At 43.0% G+C, this 19374-nt stretch overlaps 1 protein-coding gene across 4 annotated transcripts in view; it reads right to left on the bottom strand.

Annotated features, from left to right (window-relative positions):
* APAF1 (apoptotic peptidase activating factor 1) overlaps nt 1-19374 on the bottom strand; it is a 127960-nt gene that overhangs the window by 63575 nt on the left and 45011 nt on the right. For all 4 annotated transcript variants that reach the window (XM_056574624.1, XM_056574627.1, XM_056574626.1 and 1 more), the window contains 7 exons: nt 16735-16973; nt 16480-16647; nt 16263-16394; nt 10300-10413; nt 9246-9430; nt 8396-8522; nt 6466-6591 (listed from right to left, as the gene is read on the bottom strand). In XM_056574624.1, the coding sequence (XP_056430599.1) occupies nt 6466-6591; nt 8396-8522; nt 9246-9430; nt 10300-10413; nt 16263-16394; nt 16480-16647; nt 16735-16973 (1091 nt within the window). The remainder of the gene's footprint in view (nt 1-6465; nt 6592-8395; nt 8523-9245; nt 9431-10299; nt 10414-16262; nt 16395-16479; nt 16648-16734; nt 16974-19374) is intronic.

The raw sequence follows: 19374 nt of genomic DNA, 5'->3' as shown, positions 1-19374 counted from the left end.
ATAGTATTTTAGTCAATACTCATTTTGGTCAGTATCTTTTAGCCAAAACCATGAACTGTGTCTAAACATAGAAAAAAGTGCAATTCTGTACAATATATAGTTTTTCTCTGTGTTGGTTCCACAACTGGTTTTGCCTAAAATACTGACCAAAAACACTACATGTGAGCTCAAGTGGATAAGCCACAAGACCCACAGACTGCCGTTCAATTATTACCTGTACAAGCCATGTTGAAGCTACGTGGGTAGCAAAACAAAAAAGCGCAGAACTCCAGTTGATGAGTGCAGTGGATTTAATTATTATTTTTTTTGTTTCTTAATTATTACAAGTTTCAAATATTGCTCATATGTAGGCACCACCTATAGACATACTGCATTGCCAGTTTGTGTCCTTATTGCTCAGTTTGATTGGTCCTCGTCAACAAACCTGAATAATACTAATACTTTGTTATATATCATGACAAGTCTTTTTTTTACCTAATGACTTAGATTTGGAAGGAGTCTGGCTTCGTGTAAGAGGAAAGAGATGCTGCCAATGCTGAAAACTGGCAGTAGGGAGACCGGGAGCACAGGGGAGTGGGAAGGGTAAGTAAACAGCAACATAGTAAAATATATCCAATGCCCAGACAACCCCTTTAAAAAAAGAATTGTGTCCCCTTCTTTCTTAGAATCCTGGGGGTCCCAGTGGAAGGACTGTTCCTGAAGCAATAGCACATCCCAGAAATACACTATCACTTTACAAGAGAATAACCATTTAAGGTTACAAAAATACATGTACACTGATAATGGGGTGTCCGCTTCATTGTGTTATTGGTGCATGAACCATATACCAGACATTAAATATTGGAAATGCAGATTTATAGTATGTAAACTTATGTGTTTTAATAGACTCAGATCCACTCCAATACACAGGAATGACATGGCCACCATCATTTCGTACTCTGCCCGCTAAGCATGTCCCTCATCTCTTCAAACTGTTAACCCCTAATCTAGTCATTGTGTTCCCACTCCGTCCAGCATGTCCTCCAATCTAACTATACTGTGCCCCCCACCCCTTCAGCATGGCCCACAATCTCCCTGTTTAGCATGACCCCAATGAATCCATATGGTTCCCCCTACCCATTTAGCATGTCCCCCAATCTACACTGTTCCATCCCCAAACCTGTTCAGCGTGTGCTCCAAATCTATCCCCCCCAACCCCATTTAGCATGTCCCCCAAACTATCCATAAAGTTCCCTCTTCTGTACAACATGTTCCCCAATATATCAAGACTGTCCCCAGCTGCGTTTAGCATATCTCCCAATCTATTCACCCTGTTCTCCTTCGTTCAGCATGCCGTCATAATCTATCCATAAAGTGTTTCAAATTAAGCAGGAAGTATACAAGTATACACTGGAGGAGGAGGGGCAGGGAGTTTTTTTTCTTCCTGTACTACCACCTCCTGCCCATATTCTTGCATTTCTAGAGGTAGAAGGCAGGGAACGGGCAGTTGAATGCTAGGCGGGGCGGAGCACGGGAATAGTAAATGCTTCTTACAATTACATGATGCGCCACCTGTCCCCAGTATTGGATTAGGTATCGGTACTCATACAAATGTCTGGTATCGGTGCATCACTAATTAATGGCAATAATGTTTATCATATATTTCTGATTACTATTTTGTAAGCAAATCATAATGTAAAATGGATGATATCAATGAAAGCAGTAACAGTTTTGAACAATGGCAGCATGTTACACTAAAAGACTAGGTTATCGATTCATCCGTAACCTTGGACAGTATACAATGCAGTCTAATCTTCTAATGTTTGCAAATAGTACATGTTGCACCAGTGAGAAAACCACATGGCCTCCATTAAAGGGGTTATACACCATAAGGTGATTTTAGTAGCACGTACTTGCTAGAACTGGTATTTCCTGTTGAATTTCGTTCTCTAAACTACACATCCCATAGTTCCATAGTTTGTAAATATGAGGTTAGGCTGCGTTCACATTACGATTTCTCCATCCGACTTGAGTACACGATTTTAAATCGCATGAAATCGTATATAAAGTCGGATCCATTGACCTCCATTAAAAAAAAAAAAAATCAGATCCATTACACACATCCGATTTGATCTGCATCAGATTTCACACGGTTTTTGTTCGGGTCTGAAATCGGGTTTGACCACGATTTCAGACCTGAACAAAAATAGTCAATGGATCCGACTTTATATATGATTTCATACGAATATGTTTATTATTTTGGTTTTGCCTCCATCTGCCAGGTTGGTTGATCTGATCCCTGAGGGCGATCAGATCGGCATAAAATGAAGCCGCTCTGCCGTGATCTGTATTGATCAGGGCATCTGAGGTGTGAATGGCAGACATCCGTGCAATCGCAGATGTCGGCCATTACCGGTGGGTCCCTGGCTGCTATCAGCAGCCGGGACTTGCTGCGCATGACCCGAGCATCACTGCAATGCTCGCGGTCCTGTACAGGATGTAAATGTATGTCCTGGTGCGCAAAGTAACGCGACACCAGGAGGTACATTTACGTTCTTGGTCCTTAACCCCTTAAGGATGTAGCTCATTTTCACTTCAAGGACGCAGCCCTTTTTTGCAAATCTGACCACTGTCACTTTATATATTAATAACTCTGGGATGCTTTTACCTTTCATTCTGATTCCAAGATAGTTTTTTCGTGACATATTCTACTCTTTAACATAGTGGTAAATTGTCATCGTTACTTGCATCCTTTTTTTTTTTTATTCGCTTTATTGAAAAGTGAAAACAATAATCAAAACAATAGTCATACCAGGAGTATTACAGCATACATATTATAGACAACATTCCAATATGTAGGTTCGAGGGTCAAGCGAACAGTAGATGACAGAGAGGGCTGGAAAACATAGCCATCCTAATCAGTGATAAAAATTAGAGCAATCCCATCTAATGGACAAAGTGTACTAATAGTCGAAGCATACATATTCTTCCGCAGGGTGGTAGGTAAGGAAGGTCCAGCAGGCTAATTGAGTGCGTGATGTAGGCATGAGCGCCCAATGATATTGTCAGTGTGTGCATCCCAGGGTAGAAGGAGGTCAGGGAAACCAATACGGCTCATCGAACCAGCTGATATAATATAGCATCACGAGTATTCCTAAACCCTGGGACAGTATACTGGGTTAACGAGGATGAACACCACCTGCCCCACACATTGTCAAGCTTACCTGGGCAACCCCGATGTTTGTATACTAATTATTCGTAGGGGATGGATGCATTAACCATACGTTTCCAACCAGACAGAGAAGGGGGCCTGGGTTCCATCCATCTCATCGCTACCATTTTCCTAACAAAGATTAGAGATTCCCTAAAGAATTCACTCATATGATGAGACCAAAGAGACACACTAGCAGTTGCAGGGGGACAGGTAAGGAGAGTATATATGATAACATATTGACAACGCCCTGCCAGAACGAAGCAACACAAGGGCAGGCCCACATCAGGTGCCAAAAATCTGCATGCGGGGCATAGCACCTATGGCAATTAGCATCAGGCATTCTTCCCATGTGGTGTAGTCTCAGGGGCGTTAAGTACCTAGCATGTATAATATATAGCTGAATCATTTTGTTGTTAGCTGACGGAGATACCAGCCTATGAGAGGTGGTCACCCCTGCCACTCCCCATTAGTTAAGAGGGCAGGTGGAGCCTCCAATATTCCTCGGACACCAAATAGGTACTACTATGTTTAGTGGTGATCAGGTGGGTATACAATACCGAAGTGAACCCCCTGGGACCCTGAGAGCGTAAGACTCTAATTAGGGGATAGGTGGAGATAGTAGGGCCTGGAGGAGGGAACTGACTTTGTAGCGCGTGCCGCAATTGTAAATATTAAAAGAAGGATGTTCTTGGGAGATGGAATTCGTCCTGCAGTTGAGAGAACGACTTAAGTGTATTGTCAGTATAGAGGGAATCTAAACGAAGCACCTCGTGCTCCTTCCAAAATTGGGGGTCGAGATCCTGAGTTAGGTGGGGAAAGGCTACATTATCCCATAGGGGCAAGTCAGCAATTACATCAGAGAATGAATAAATCATTTTCGCTGCCCTCCACACCTGTAAGGCAAACCTGTAGATCGGCAGCAGCTGCCGCCCTGAAGTCGACGGGGCCTCGAGCCAGATCCGCAGATCAGGAGAATTTAGGAAGCGAGCAAGGTGGCATTCTGAGTTGGGCAAAGGGGAGGACAAAAACCAGGACCTGATAAGGCGCAGTTGACCCACTAAATAGTTAACATGAAAATCTGGGAGAGAGTAGCCCGCCATATCTCAACCTTTGTAAAGTAGACAATTTCAGTTTAGACCTAGAATTTCCCCAAATAAAGGACAGTAACAATGAGTGAAGGGATTTAAAAAACGAGGTGGGTATAGGAGTGGAGGCATGTTGTACAATGTAAGTGTATTTTTACTACATTCATCCTTCCAGTGACCGACAATGGGAGAGCACTCCAGACCCTGAATGCGGGTGGGCGGAGCTAAAGTCCGCAAACACCCAGCGCAAAAATAATAACATTGCCGGTGATAATGGTGCCCGCTATCCACTCCCGTCACATACGCGAGCGCATGGGGAACGGAGTGTGTAAACAAGTCGCCGGTAGCTTACAGCTGCCAAAGGGAGAAGAAACTGTTCTCCAGACACACTGACCTATTATGCAGCCGGAGCCGGCGCATATGTGAGAGCGGGGAAGGGAGAAATCGGCAGCCGCGGCTGCTGAGGAAAAAGAACTGCAAGTGTTTAAGCGCCGGTGCCTGAACAGACAGGCGCTGAGACAGTCCTACACCACTGACAAATACCCCTTGGCCCCAGAGCACTTCCAGGGGTAGGAAGACCCCGGGACAGTAAGAAAAAAGGTGGGTTAACAGACCCACCTCATTTAGAAAGGTCCCCACATCCTTAGGCAATAATAAAGGGGAGTGGGCCCAAAACGGGGGTCTCCAGAGGTTGAAAGTCCCTAAAACCTGTAAGAAAAGGGGGGGGGGGGGGGAATACCTAATTCAGAAGAACTTACCTAATGAAGTCTTCAGTCAGCTTTTAGTCATCTGCATCATGCCGGGCTGTAACAGCGAGACGAGCAGGGAAAAGTGGGGGACCCGGACCCATGAGGTACAACCCCAGGCGCTGACCGTTGGCGAAAGGGGGTTAACAGTACATCCACGATGCCTGTGCCCCCTCAATCGCAAATGGGGAAACAGTGAACGCTAGGTTCCTGAGTCCCCACCTACAAACAGGAAAAGAAAAGGGAATAAGAAACTAAACGTTTAACCTGGTCTGGGAAACCTCAGACCAGCATCTGTCTACTGCAGACACAAAGCTAAAACTGATTACCTCAGGCTCTAGGATATAGGCGGGTATATCCTGCTGGGAGGAGCCAACTTTTTTGGTTTCCATAGTGTCAAGTCTCCTAGCAATACCCAAGCATATACCAAAAGGTCTGTGTCCCCCAATGGAGTCGATAGAGAAATTACATTTTTCATTTTCACGGACCACTGTTACAAAAGTCTGTCAGACACCTGTGGGGCATAAATGCTCACTGTACCCCTTATTACATTATGTGAGGGGTGTAGTTTCCAGCAGGATCGCAAGCTGGGGGATCGCTGCCTGGTAAGGGACCCTCCACCGCCGCCGCTCACATCACGATTCCCCGAATGTGGCCCAGGCAGAGTGGGGAAACCGAACTTTAACCTAAAGACCCCCTCCCTGCCCCGCTCTGCTATTGGTCGGTCGCTTCTGACCGACCAGTAGCAGGGATAATAGGGGTGGCACCCCTGCCACCTCACTCCTATCCCTTCAAGGTGTCTTGGACACCCTCGATCCCCCTTATTTTCCGGGTCACCAGAGACCCGTATAACCTGGAATCGCCGCAGATGGGCGGTTTGAATTAACCCTCCTCGGATATGGGATGCCTGCTGAATGATTTTAGCAGGCATCACGGTCCCCGACCGGCTAGCGAGTACGCCCTGCATCCTGAAGAGGTTAAGGGATTAATCTGTACGCAAAAAGCCGGTTCATACTGCCAGTGATATTAACAAGTAACAGGTCATCGGTTAACGCACTAGTGTCCGGCATCCCGGTGTGGCGTGGAGCCGCTTTACCTGCATGTCCCAGCAATAAACACGAAGTTACTACAACGTGGTGAGTTGCCTGTACTTTCTTCTTGATTATTTGGATTTGCATTCATCCTATCACTATCGCAGTACATGAGCACCACCGCATGAAGATACGCTGCTAGAGTACGCACACAGACTGTTTAAGGGAGAATATATAGAGGGAGAGCAGTGCCAGCACTTCAATCTCTGTTGTGAAGTCTTGTGAATATTAACAAGTAATATTGCACAAGATCAGCTTTGCAGGTGTGTAGCCCAACCATAGTTTAAAAAACAACAGAAACCATTGCCACTTGCCAGTACAACTTACATAGAAGATAAAGAAGATCTTACCTTCACTTTTTTATCAGCTGAACAGGTTGCTATATATCTGTCATCAGTAGAGAAGGCACAGCACAGCACTTCATCATCATGAGCTTCTATTTGAAGCAGGTTTTCCCCAGTTCCACTTTTAAAGATCTAGTAAGGAGCACAAAGCAGAAGCCTGTTCAAATCATATGTGACCACAGATATTTATTACACCAGTTGCATTTATTTTAATAAAGTTTGCTTTGTATGACATTGTGCTGCTGGTACTCTATTTATGTAAAGAGGTATTCCCAGGGAATCATCATTTATAATAGAATTCTGCTCAGGTAGGTTGCGAAAAAAAAAAACACTTCTGTTCTAATAGAGCCCACTCCTGCTGAACAGCACTTCCTGGAGTGAGAACAACAAACCACACCAACAGCCACAGGGGCCACTGACTGGCTGAGTAGAGTGGTTAGGGCCACTGACTGATGAGAACGCTGGTGGGAAAGCAAGAAAGGTTAGGTTTTTGTTTTGTTTTTTTATCACCTGCCTGAGCAGAGTCCGAGCAGGAGCAAATCCCCATATCAAACCTCTCCTGCTCTGGACAATTCCTGACACAGACAAAGGTAGTAGCAGAGAGCAGTGTGATCAGAATGGTAAGAACTACACAACTTTCTCTGGAGCATACAGAAGCTGATAAGTACTGGAAGGAGTACCCCTTTGAGCTGGCTACAATGGAAGGGTAATATATCCCACAGAAAGAGTATATGAAATGTAAAAACCCAGCATGCTTAATACCTTATTTCCTCCCCACACATGTGATAGTTCATGTTCAGCAATGGTACTATCATATCTAAGGCCAGCTTTATGCTACAAAATTCAGATCAGTAAACAGATCTTATTTTATGAGACTCAAGCTACAAAAATATTCAGTCACCATCATCATGATATTTAGCAATAATCAAAAACCTAAAGTAAAAAAGAAAAAGGATGCCAGAACCACCAAAAACTATGTACAAAAATATATCAGGGGAGTTTAGCGTTGTCTGCTTAAAGGGGTACTCCGGTGAAAACTTTTTCTTTTAAATCAACTGGTGGCAGAAAGTTAAACATATTTGTAAATTACTTCTATTAAAAAATCTTTATCCTTCCAGTACTTATTAGCTGCTGAATGCTACAGAGGAAATTCCTTTCTTTTTGGAACACTGATGACACGCTGTCCATTTTAGCAACCATGCATAGCAGTTGTATCCTAAGGGCAGCATGGTGGCTCAATGGTTAGCACTGCTGCCTTGCAGTGCTGGGCACTTGGGGTCAAATCCCACTAAGGACAACAATAAAGTGTTATTCTAATAACGTCAGCAGAGAGAACTGTGGTCGTGATGTCATCAGAGAGCATTCCAAAAAGAAAAGAATTTCCTCTGTAGTATTCAGCAGCTAATAACTACAGGAAGGATTAAGATTTTTTAATAGAAGTAATTTACAAATATGTTTAACTTTCTGCCACCAGTTGATTTAAAAGAAAAAAAGGTTTTCACCGGAGTACCCCTTTAAGTAAAGTTCTTTTTACACCTGTTTGCCAGGGCGTACGTCATGTGAACTTTCCCCACATTTATCAAAGAGGTGCATGTTCTTCATAAATAGCAAAGTAGCTTAGATGTAGACATGTTTCTAAGTGTAGTCCGGGCTGGTGTGAGGTTGTGCAAAGTTTATACTTTTTGTACAAACCTTTGTGAGGATAAAAAAAAAAAAAAAAAAGTCACAGTTAATAATTTACCAACCACTGCAAAAAGCCAACCGTGCCACACTACATTCAAGCTGCTTTCTTTAAAGAGGCTAAATGATTTTCACAAAGATTTGTGACTTCTTAACACAAAAGAAAAAGGGAAAAAAAAAAAAAGAGACAAAATCCCCCCACATTAGGAATAAAAAGGGCAAACTAATTATTGTGCTCTTTAATTTGTGGACTTACCCGTACGGATTTATCAGCTCCGCAGGAAGCAATTCTCTGTCCATCATGAGAGAAGCAGGCATGGTATACTGTCTCTGTGTGAGGACGCACAGCTAGACTTGGCAGGTTCTTTATGCTTTGCTTGTTTCTATGAGTCAATTAGCAATAGGTCCCATATAAATTACTTTAGTTAAGGCTTCATGTATTCTTTGTATTACTTAAACGGCCACTGTCATTGGGAAAAACGTTTGACATGTCCTAGCAAAGTGTAAAATATTTTGATCTGCGGAGGTCTGAGTGTTCAGACTTCTACTCATCAGGAGAACCAGGCGGGAGAAGTAAGTGCTCTCTACAGACTTTGTGTCACATGATTGAGAAAAACTCACCATGTAAGTCTATAAGCGTGTCTTGATCACATGACACAGGCAGAGGGTGGGGCAGGGAGAGGAGCATGCAGCAGCGCAGACTTTCCGTTCTCCTGATCAGTGGAGGTCTAAACACTCCGCCACTAGGACATAAAAGTCAAAAGTTTTTCATAATGATAGGTACTCTCTAACTTTCACTCCATTTGTCAGAAGGGTATAGAACAACAAAGTCATATTTTGCATGTGATAAAATGCTATAAGCCAAGATGAAAATCACTAAAAGCACTAGGCTACTCTATTATGCTGTACCTAGAAGAGTACCCACAATAAAGGCAGTTTAATAATATAATAGTGTAGTACCTAGTGTTCATGGCAAGAATCAAAGTTCACAGACTAAATAGTATTACATATAGGAAAATTGGAAGTATCAGAAAAGCCCATTTATCATCTACATTTATCTTATATATGAGTTTTGTTTCCTTTGTTTAGGTGATATTAATACTCACATCCAGTTGACATACAACGCCCCTTGCTGAAGTTCCTCTTTGGCATGTTGAATAGCATATTTATACACTGCAGATTCATTTGGCTGAGAAAGTCCCAACTGGACCATGTTGATATGGGAATTCTGTCCTAGCAAATGGCCATTTACAGACAAAAACTCCTGAAAATCTTCACGTGCTTTGCTGTCCTGTAAAGTGAAAGCTCTAGAATTAAAAATAATACACTACACGATAGCATCAAACATACAGGATTTACTAATCCCCAGGATTAAGATTTTACCACAAATTAAAAAGGGAAACTGCAGGCACAGTCACCCCCACTAACCTGAATATACAGGTTATGCTAATTCAAACGCTTCTAAAGGGGGAAAATCGGTGCAGCTATTCTGAGATATTCAGTTTATTGCTAATATGGTATTTTCTAATTAGCTGCACTGGTGGTGGCTGCTGTATGTGCAAAGCTTTCTACCACCTACTTTAGCCAATAACCTGCCCAGTTTGGCTGATAACTCCACCCCCTTTCACAGACATGCTGAGGAAGAGGGGATTAATATTTACGAAATGAGAAAGGGGGAAGGAGAAATAATTGCACATACAGCAGCAGCAGCCCACTCCATTTTATATTAGCAACAAGATGAAAGTCTCCTGAACGGCTGCCAAGATTTCCACTCAGTAAGAAGCGTACGAATCAGCATCATCAGCACCATCTACCTGTATGATAAGATTAGTGAGGGTGATCCTGCCGTCAGATTCCCCTTGAAGCCAAACCATATCTCTTATCCACATTTTCATTCAGTATTGAAGGCTGGTCAGGCTGTAAACAAATAGCAAACAATGGCGGAGATGTTACCTCCAAAAAGGTAAAACGGATATCCTTGTCTTGAGTAAAAAAGAGCTACACTTATGTATATTCTAGCCATGGAAAGAGAGGCTGAAACAATCTGGAATGGTGGCATTTTACTTCTCTTAGCAAAGAGGTAGGTAGTTATATCAAGTTTTTTAGCCTACTAGGTATAATACAAATCAGCAAAACAATAAGGTTTATCCAAGGAATTACCTGTGTATTGAGTATGGTCTGGTAATGCACAAGCTCATGAATGAGATGCGCAGGCCCAAATAATCTCGTTTTGGATTTTATCCAATCAAGTGAGAATAAGAGGGAGCAAAGTTCCTACAAAACAAAAGAAAAAAAAGAAATAAAAATTATGAATGCAGAATATACTCCATGCTGGAAACCAGGAAGTCTTACAGAAGGTAAAGTAGGAAATACACTTAGGTAAGTTAGCACTTTTATATTGCATGTGCAGCATGGCCCCTAAGGTCAGCACCCCAAAACCTGATTTTCATATATCCCATTAGGGAATTAAAGGAGTACTCCGGGATGGGAAAAGTGCCCGTCATACTGCCAGCAGTAAAAAAAAAACATACCTACTGTCGCCCCACCAATGCCTCCGGTTACAGGCTCCGGTCTCTGCCGCGATCCTCTTTTCTGGTTGCCGGTGGTCGGCGAGTCATACTGCCAATCACCGACTCACCTTGTCCCATTCCGTGGTGGGGATCTTTGGTAATGTCCTCCATTACCTCCGCTCCGGGCACCCGGCTTGGGGCACGGGCGGAGCTTACCGACATAACTGCTGCTGTTCTCTCACAGCGGGACCCAGCAGGGAGCAGCAGCAGTGAAGTCACTAAGCACCGCCCATGCCCCATGCTGCTGCGGCTCTCTGCAGCCGGGACTGGTGCTAATGGAGGAAATTACCGAAGATCCCCGCCACGGAACGGGACAAGGTGAGTACCGTTGTCATCAGTGTCACCTGCACTGTCTGTATCGACAGGTTAGTGCACGTGACACTGGTGACAGATTTCCTTCAACTTTCTGGAGCCAGTTGAAAAAAAATAAAATTATGTTTTCTACCAGAATACCCCTTTAAAGGACACAGCCCATTTTGGCCTTGAGGCCAATTTTCATTTTTTGGGTTTGCGTTTGTTCCCTCCTATCGTTTTAATAGGCATAACTATTATTTCCCCCCCCTACAGAGACATACAAGAGCTTGTTTTTTGAGTGACCAAATGTACTTTGTAATGACACCTTTAACCCCTTAAGGACCAGGCCATTTTACACCTTAGGACCAGAGCGTTTTTTGAACATCTGACCACTGTCACTTTAAACATTAATAACTCTGGGATGCTTTTACCTATCATTCTGATTCAGAGATTGTTTTTTCGTGACATATTCTACTTTATGTTATTGGTAAAATTTTGTCGATACTTGCATCGTTTCTTAGTGAAAAATTCCAAAATTTGATGAAAAAATTGAAAATTTAGCATTTTTCTAACTTTGAAGCTCTCTGCTTGTAAGGAAAATGGATATTCCAAATCATTTTTTGGGGGATTCACATATACAATATGTCTATTTTATGATTGCATCATAAAATTGACGAGTTTTTACTTTTGGAAGACATCAGAGGGCTTCAAAGTTCAGCAGCAATTTTCCAATTTTTCACAAAATTTTCAAACTCACTTTTTTTCCAGGGACCAGTTCAGGTTTGAAGTGGATTTGAAGGGTCTTCATATTAGAAATACCCCCATAAAAAGACCCCATTATAAAAACTGAACCCCCCAAAGTATTCAAAATGACATTCAGTCAGCGTTTTAACCCTGTTTCACAGGAATAGCAGCAAAGTGAAGGAGAAAATTCACAATCTTCATTTTTTACACTTGCATGTTCTTGTAGACCCAATTTTTTTAAATTTTTACAAGGGGTAAAAGGAGAAAATTTATACTTATATTTGTAGCCCAATTTCTCTCGAGTAAGCACATACCTCATATGCCTATGTAAATTGTTCGGCGGGCGCAGTAGAGGGCTCAGAAGCGAAGGAGCAACAAGGGGATTTTGTAGAGTACGTTTTTCTGAAATGGTTTTTGGGGGGCATGATGCATTTAGGAAGCCCCTATGGTGCCAGAACAGCAAAAAAAAAAAAAAAAAAAAAAAACACATGGCATACCATTTTGGAAACTAGACCCCTTGAGGAACATAACAAGGAATAAAGTGAGCTTTAATAACCCATAGGTGTTTCACGACTTTTGCATATGTAAAAAAAATATATATATTTTTTCACTAAAATGTGTGTTCCCCCCCCCCCCCTCCCCAAATTTCACATTTTTGCAAGGGTTAATAGCAGAAAATACCCTCCAAAATTTGTAACCCCATCTCTTCTGAGTATGAAGGTACCCCATAAGTTGACCTGAAGTGCACTACGGGCGAACTACAATGCTCAGAAGAGGAGTCATATTTGGCTTTTTGAGAGCAAATTTTGGTCGGGGGGGGGCGGCGCATGTCGCATTTAGGAAGCCCCTATGGTGCCAAGACAGCAAAATAACCCCAGCATGGCATACCATTTTGGAAACTAGACCCCTTGAGGAACGTAACAAGGGGTACAGTGAGCATTTACCCCCCACTGGTGTGTCAGATCTTTGGAACAGTGGGCTGTACAAATTTTTTAATTTGCACAGCCCACTGTTCCAAAGATCTGTCAGACACCAGTGGGGTGTAAATTATCACTGTACCCCTCATTACATTCCGTGAGGGGTGTAGTTTCTGAAATGGGGTCACATGTGGGGATTTTTTTTTTTTTTTTTTTGCGTTTGTCAAAACCGCTGTAACAAACAGCCACCCCTGTGCAAATCACCTCAAATGTACATGGTGCACTCTCCCACCTGGGCCTTGTTGTGCACCCCCAGAGCACTTTGCGCCCACATATGGGGTATCTCCGTAGTCGGGAGAAATTGCATTACAAATTTTGGGGGGCTTTTTTCCCTTTTACCTCTTGTGAAAATGAACAGTATAGGGCAACACCAGCGTGTTCGTGTAAAAAATTTATTTTTTTTACACTAACATGCTGTTGTAGACTCCAACTTCACCTTTTCATAAGGGGTTAAAGGAGAAAAAGCCCCACAAAATTTGTTAGGCAATTTCTCCCGAGTACAGCGATACCCCATATGTGACAGTATACTGTTGCCTTGAAATACGACAGGGCTCCAAAGTGAGAGCGCCATATGCATTTGAGGCCTGAATTAGGGATTTGCATAGAGGTGGACATAGGGGTATTCTACACCAGTGATTCCCAAACAGGGTGCCTCCAGCTGTTGCAAAACTCCCAGCATGCTTGGACAGTCAATGGCTGTCCGGCAATACTGGAAGTTGTTGTTTTGCAACAGCTGGAGGCTCCGTTTTGGAAACCGTGGCGTACCAGACGTTTGTCATTTTTATTGGGGAGGGGGGCTGTGTAGGGGTATGTGTGTACGTAGTGTTTTTTACTTTTTATTTTATTGTGTGTGTTAGTGTAGTGTAGTGTTTTTACGGGTACAGTCACACGGGCGGGGGTTCACAGTAGTTTCTCGCTGGCAGTTTGAGCTGCGGCAGAAAATTTGCCGCAGCTCAAACTTGCAGCCGGATGTGAGTGTACCCTGTACCGCCCATGTAAGTGTACCCTGTACATTCACATTGGGGGGGGGGGGGGGGGACGACGACATCCAGCTGTTGCAAAACTACAACTTTTATCGGTAACATTTTTGTTTTGATAGGACTATCACTTTTTATTCTTTTATTTTTCAGATATATGATGTGATCAATAATCAGTTTTTTTGGTGTTTGGTATTTTTTTTTTTTACGTTTAGGTCTTTACCGTGCAGGATCATAATTTCTATACTTTAATAGTTTGGACAATTACGCACACCACGATACCATATAGGTTTTATTATTATTATTTTATTTTTTTATAAAATGGTAAAAAAGGGTTATTTTATTTATCTTATTTGGGGAGGTTTTTTTTTATAATAATAATTTTAGATTTTTTAAATTTAATTTTTTACTTAACACTTTTTAAAGGGGTACCCTGGCCCTAAGACATCTTATCCTCTATCCAAAGGAGAGAGGATAAAATGTCTGATCGCGGGGGGTCCCAACGCTGGGATCCCCCGTAATTTTTCATGCACCACCTGCTATCATCAGCCTCCGGAGCGAACAATGCTCCGGGTCTGATGAATCACGGGGCCGGAGTATTGTGACATCACGGCTCCGCCCCGTGTGACGTCACGCTCCGCCCCCTCAATGAAAGCCTATGGGAGGGTGCGTGGTTGTGGGACCCCCACGATCATGCATCTTTTTCCCTATCCTTTGGATAGGGGATAAGATGTCTTCGGGCCGGAGTACCCCTTTAAGTCCTCATAGGGGACTTTTACATGCAATCATTAGATTGCATTCACTGTTCAATACTATGCCATTGCAAAGCATTAAACAGATTGGCACTCCACTGATCCAGCCTGGCACACGTAGGCTGCATTGTACTTTGTATTGACATCACTCATTCTACCACTAAATCTGCGATTACATTTTTTATTTTATTTTATTTTTTTATTATTTATGGGGCACATTTATAAAAAAAACAAAACAAAAACGCAGTGCACTTTACTTATCCAAAGGTGATAAGATGCCTGATCGTGGGGGTCCCGCCGCTGGGGACTCCTGCAATCTCTCATGCAGCTCACCTGTGTAAGCTGCACGGCAGCGCTGGAGGCTCAGAGTCTGAAGCCTCACGACTACTGGACCGGAGTATTGTGACGTCATGACTCCGCCCCCTCAATGCAAGTCTATGGGAGGGGGTTTCACAAAGTCACACGTCCAGAATTTCTGGATATGTGACTTCACTAACATTATATTTTAATAGTATGGACAATTCTGCATGCAGTGATACAAAATAGGTTTATGTTTGTTTACATTAATTTATTTTAAAAATAGGAAAAGGAGAGTGATTTGAACTTTTATTATAGGAATTACATTTATTAACATTTTTTCCACTATTTTTAGTCCCTGTTGGGGACAATCCCATGCAATCTTTCGATTGCAAACACTGTTCAAACCTATGCCATACCATAGATCAATGTTATCGGCAAAGCAGCATGGAAAAGCAGATGGACAGGCGGACAGCATGGAGGCAGGTAAGAGTCCTCCAGCTATTATGTCAAGCGATCGGGACACCTTGCTCGCACACAGAGGTCCCTAACAGCCTACTGAACTAGCCGACAACTATATTTTTTACAATTTAGATACAGTAACTTTGACTGCAGAAACTAAAGGGTTAATGTAAGGCATCTGCGATTTCAACGATGTCTGGCATTAAAGGTGCGTCTTGGCAAAAAAGAACACATTTTTTTTTAATTTAAAATCCCTATGTAAAAAAGGCTCCTGTGCAGGGGGCCATTATCTAGTTTTTAGCAATATTTGGACTGGGGGGGGGGGGGGGGGTAGAGAAACCATGGAGGACAGCTGACACTTGCTGGAGAGAGAGAGAGAATAGAGCAGATACAAGGCAGTCTGCAGGGGAGAATCATATAGGCTGTGTACGAGAGAGAAGATAGAGCTCAAACAGCAAGTTGTAGAGGCTGTAAAAGCTAGACAACCTATGGAGCATAAGTAGAAAACAAGGATAACAAAATTGCTTTTTAAAAAGTTGTCCATAGCCTTCAACGAGGTATCCATAATATAGGGGATAGCAAGCTGTTTACTGAAGATCAGACTGCTGGGTATGATTTGTGCACAACAATCATTTTGGAGACAATTCGTACGCATTCTTGAGATCAGTGGGGGTCCCTCCAGTCGCATTTTGGGAGTGGCAAACCCCCTTTTAACTTAATATTTAAATCAATCATTTTGCTCCTTGTGCTGTTTTTCATCTAGAATTCAAGAACATAGGGCCTTACAGAAGGCCAACATGTAGCACCTAGGGGTCTGCATTGTGAACCCCATAGTATAGTGACTATACTATAGTCTGCGCACATTCGAGGGAATGAGCTCTATATGTCATTTGTACAGCTATATTATCAGAGATAATATTAGACAGGTTAATATATGACATGTAAGATAAAGACATGTAAATATAGTAAAAAATTTGTGAATCTAGTATAGCAGAAACAATTTATTAAACACACTATGTCCATAAATCAAGATTATGTAAATCTACCTACTTGGTGCATGTTGGCCTGTGCCATATGGTATGCTAGATAATGGTACCAGTATGCATAATCTTCTTGGTCCTCTGTAGGTAGAACACCTGAATAGTGCTTGTGGAATTTACTGACAAGTTTAGCGTGAAGAGCCTGAAATAGTAACAAGCAGAGTTACACATTGTTGTAGGTTTCTATACTACACATTTCTATAATTGATACATATGTGAGTTCATACAGGTAGCTGAGCCCGATTCCGCTCCGTGAGAAAATCCAGTTGGAGATCATGCAAATAATACTGAAATGACTTCCCATTGCGATCACAGTACAACAGTGACTTGTTAACAAATTCCTGAAGCATGTCCTCCACGTCCTCACTCTCCATGTCCCACAGGATACACAGAACCTGAAAGTAATTTATGGTGTCATATAGGTGTATTAAATAATAGACAAAACCTTGACTGTGACTGAAAGTTGTTCTGTCTGGATTCACCTGAGTTGGTACTTTCACATCCTTTTCTATAACAGAGAAATCGTTGTAGTATTCTTTGACATCATCTTCAAGCCTATCCACACTCATAGACATGGCTTCATCCAGCGCTTCATAATCATATGATGAGGATTTTCTTATTCTTTTGAATTGCTTCCCCCGTAGCTGTTTGAGGTAGAAAGTCCAGCGGCTGGGAAATTCTCGCAACAGAGCTCCAATCAATGACATTACAAGAGGTGAGCCTGTAACAATTTATATGACAACATAAGGGTATGTCCATACTACAGAAATTTCAGACATGCTCTATGTGCAGCAGCCTCTGTCAGGATTCGACACCTTATGTCCGCACTGACATTAAACACCGTCTCATTGACTGTAGTGTAGATTCCACCAGAATTCCAAAGAATAAAATTTCAGCGGAATCCAACTTTACAGTAAACTCCCATTGACCGTAAGGGGAGGCTGCGGCAAGTTGATTCCACTAAGATCTTTCTAATCAAATTTCACTACCAAAATTCTATAGTGTGAACGAACCCCAAAACATACTTAGAATTGATAGTGTAACAAAACCACGCATGTTGAGTCATGACAAGGTGATTTTAGTTCTCTCCTTCTGTTAATAAGCTCCTCTATGGTGCTCCCCTTTTTTTATTCTCTCGATTTTGGGAAGTGGGATCACGGCTGGGCTGATTGCCAGTAGTACACATAGGACTTCCTCTCCCTTTCTTCTATTGCAAAAAACACAACAGCCCATACTCCTCTCTGCTATGCCATGAGATACTTGCTCTTCTGAGTGTTGCTGTGTAAGAGGGGGCGTGAAAGAGGAGTTACAAAAACTGTGATTATCTGTTGTGCGGAGTGAGTCTGTGGAGTGGGTGCGACTGCCTATAGTCCACATTCATATTTTGGGTAAGTCTTTCTCTCTTGCACATAGTGGGATAACTGTTAGAGTTTAAACACCCTTTTTCATTTTTTTTATTTATTTATTTTTTTCTCTGTTCCACCTCTAGGGGGAGGAGGAGTAGATTGGGCACAGGTGTATAAATCTTAGCTTGGGACTCTTATTGAGAGCTTGCTCTTCTGAGTGTTGCTGTGTAAGACGGGGCGTGAAAGAGGAGTTACAAAAGCAGGAGTTTCAAAGCAGGAGGTTGAGATCGCTATGAGTGTTAATTTCTGAACCCACAAGGTCTACAAAAAATTTGAAGTGTAATTTTGACTGTCTGTTTTTGCCTATACATTTGTGAAATCCCCATAACTAGATGGCCTCCATGTTGGAAAATGCAGTCCAATGTACATCCTGTTCAATGTATGCAATCCTTGAACAACAGTTTGAGGGTGCATATTGTTGTGCGAGATGTGTGCTAGTTGTCCGTTTGGAAGCCCAGATCCTGCGTCTAGAGGGGCGACTGGCAACAATGAGAAGCATTAACATTATGGAGAGGAGTCTCCTGCTCACTGAGCAGGTACTCTCGGGAGTAGAGGTGGGGGAGGACAGTGGGACGGAGTTGCAGGACAGTCAGGCAGTTAGCTGGGTTACAGTTAGAAAGCGGGGTAGGGGAAAAAGTGTCAGGGAGGCTAGTCCTGAACTGGCACACCCCAACAAGTTTGCCCGCTTGGCAGATGAGGGGGATGCCATTACAGAGCTAGCAGAACTGGAGCAGGATACTGCCTCTGACCGCCAGGGGGGGTGTCTGCTCCAGTAAGGAGGGAGGGTGGGAGGAGTACAGGGCAGGCCAGACAGGTACTAGTGGTGGGGGACTCAATTATTAGGGGGACAGACAGGGCGATCTGTCACAAAGACCGGGATCGCCGAACAGTGTGTTGTCTGCCTGGCGCACGAGTTAGGCACATCGCGAATCGGGTTGACAGGTTGCTGGGCGGGGCTGGAGAGGACCCAGCAGTCATGGTACATATTGACACCAATGACAAAGTAAGAGGTAGGTGGAGTGTCCTTAAAAATGATTTCAGGGACTTAGGCCGCAAGCTTAAGGCAAGGACCTCCAAGGTAGTATTTTCTGAAATACTACCAGTACCACGAGCAGCACCAGAGAGGCAGCGGGAGATCAGGGAGGTTAACAAGTGGCTCAGAAGCTGGTGTAGGAAGGAAGGGTTTGGGTTCATGGAGAACTGGGCTGACTTCGCTGTCGGTTACCGGCTCTACCGTAGGGACGGGCTACACCTCAATGGGGAGGGTGCAGCTTTGCTTGGGGAGAAGATGGCTAGAAGGGTGGAGGAGTGTTTAAACTAGGGACTTGGGGGGAGGGAACCTACAGCAAAGAGGGGGAAGATAGTGTAGACAGAGAGGTGGGAATTATAAATGTACCTGGGGGTGGAGCGGAGGGAGAGGTTAGAATAGTTAATAGGAATAGGCTTCATAGGAAAATAAAACTTACACCCTTGAATCCCATTAACCCCAATAACAAAGGATGGAAATGTAAAGTGTATGTTCACAAATGCCAAAAGCCTAGCAAATAAAATTGGGGAGCTTGAGGCCTCCATACTGGAGGAACATATTGATATAGTTGGGGTCACTGAGACATGGCTGGACTCCTCGCATGACTGGGCTGTCAATCTGCAGGGGTTTACATTGTTTCGCAAAGATAGAATGAACAGAAAAGGTGGTGGAGTCTGTCTGTATGTTAG

The sequence above is a fragment of the Hyla sarda genome, chromosome 4 (assembly GCF_029499605.1).
Source record: "Hyla sarda isolate aHylSar1 chromosome 4, aHylSar1.hap1, whole genome shotgun sequence".
NCBI classification, from domain to species: domain Eukaryota; kingdom Metazoa; phylum Chordata; class Amphibia; order Anura; family Hylidae; genus Hyla; species Hyla sarda.
The sequence above is the reverse complement of the archived record's forward strand: the minus strand, read 5'-3'. Positions and strand labels throughout refer to the sequence as shown.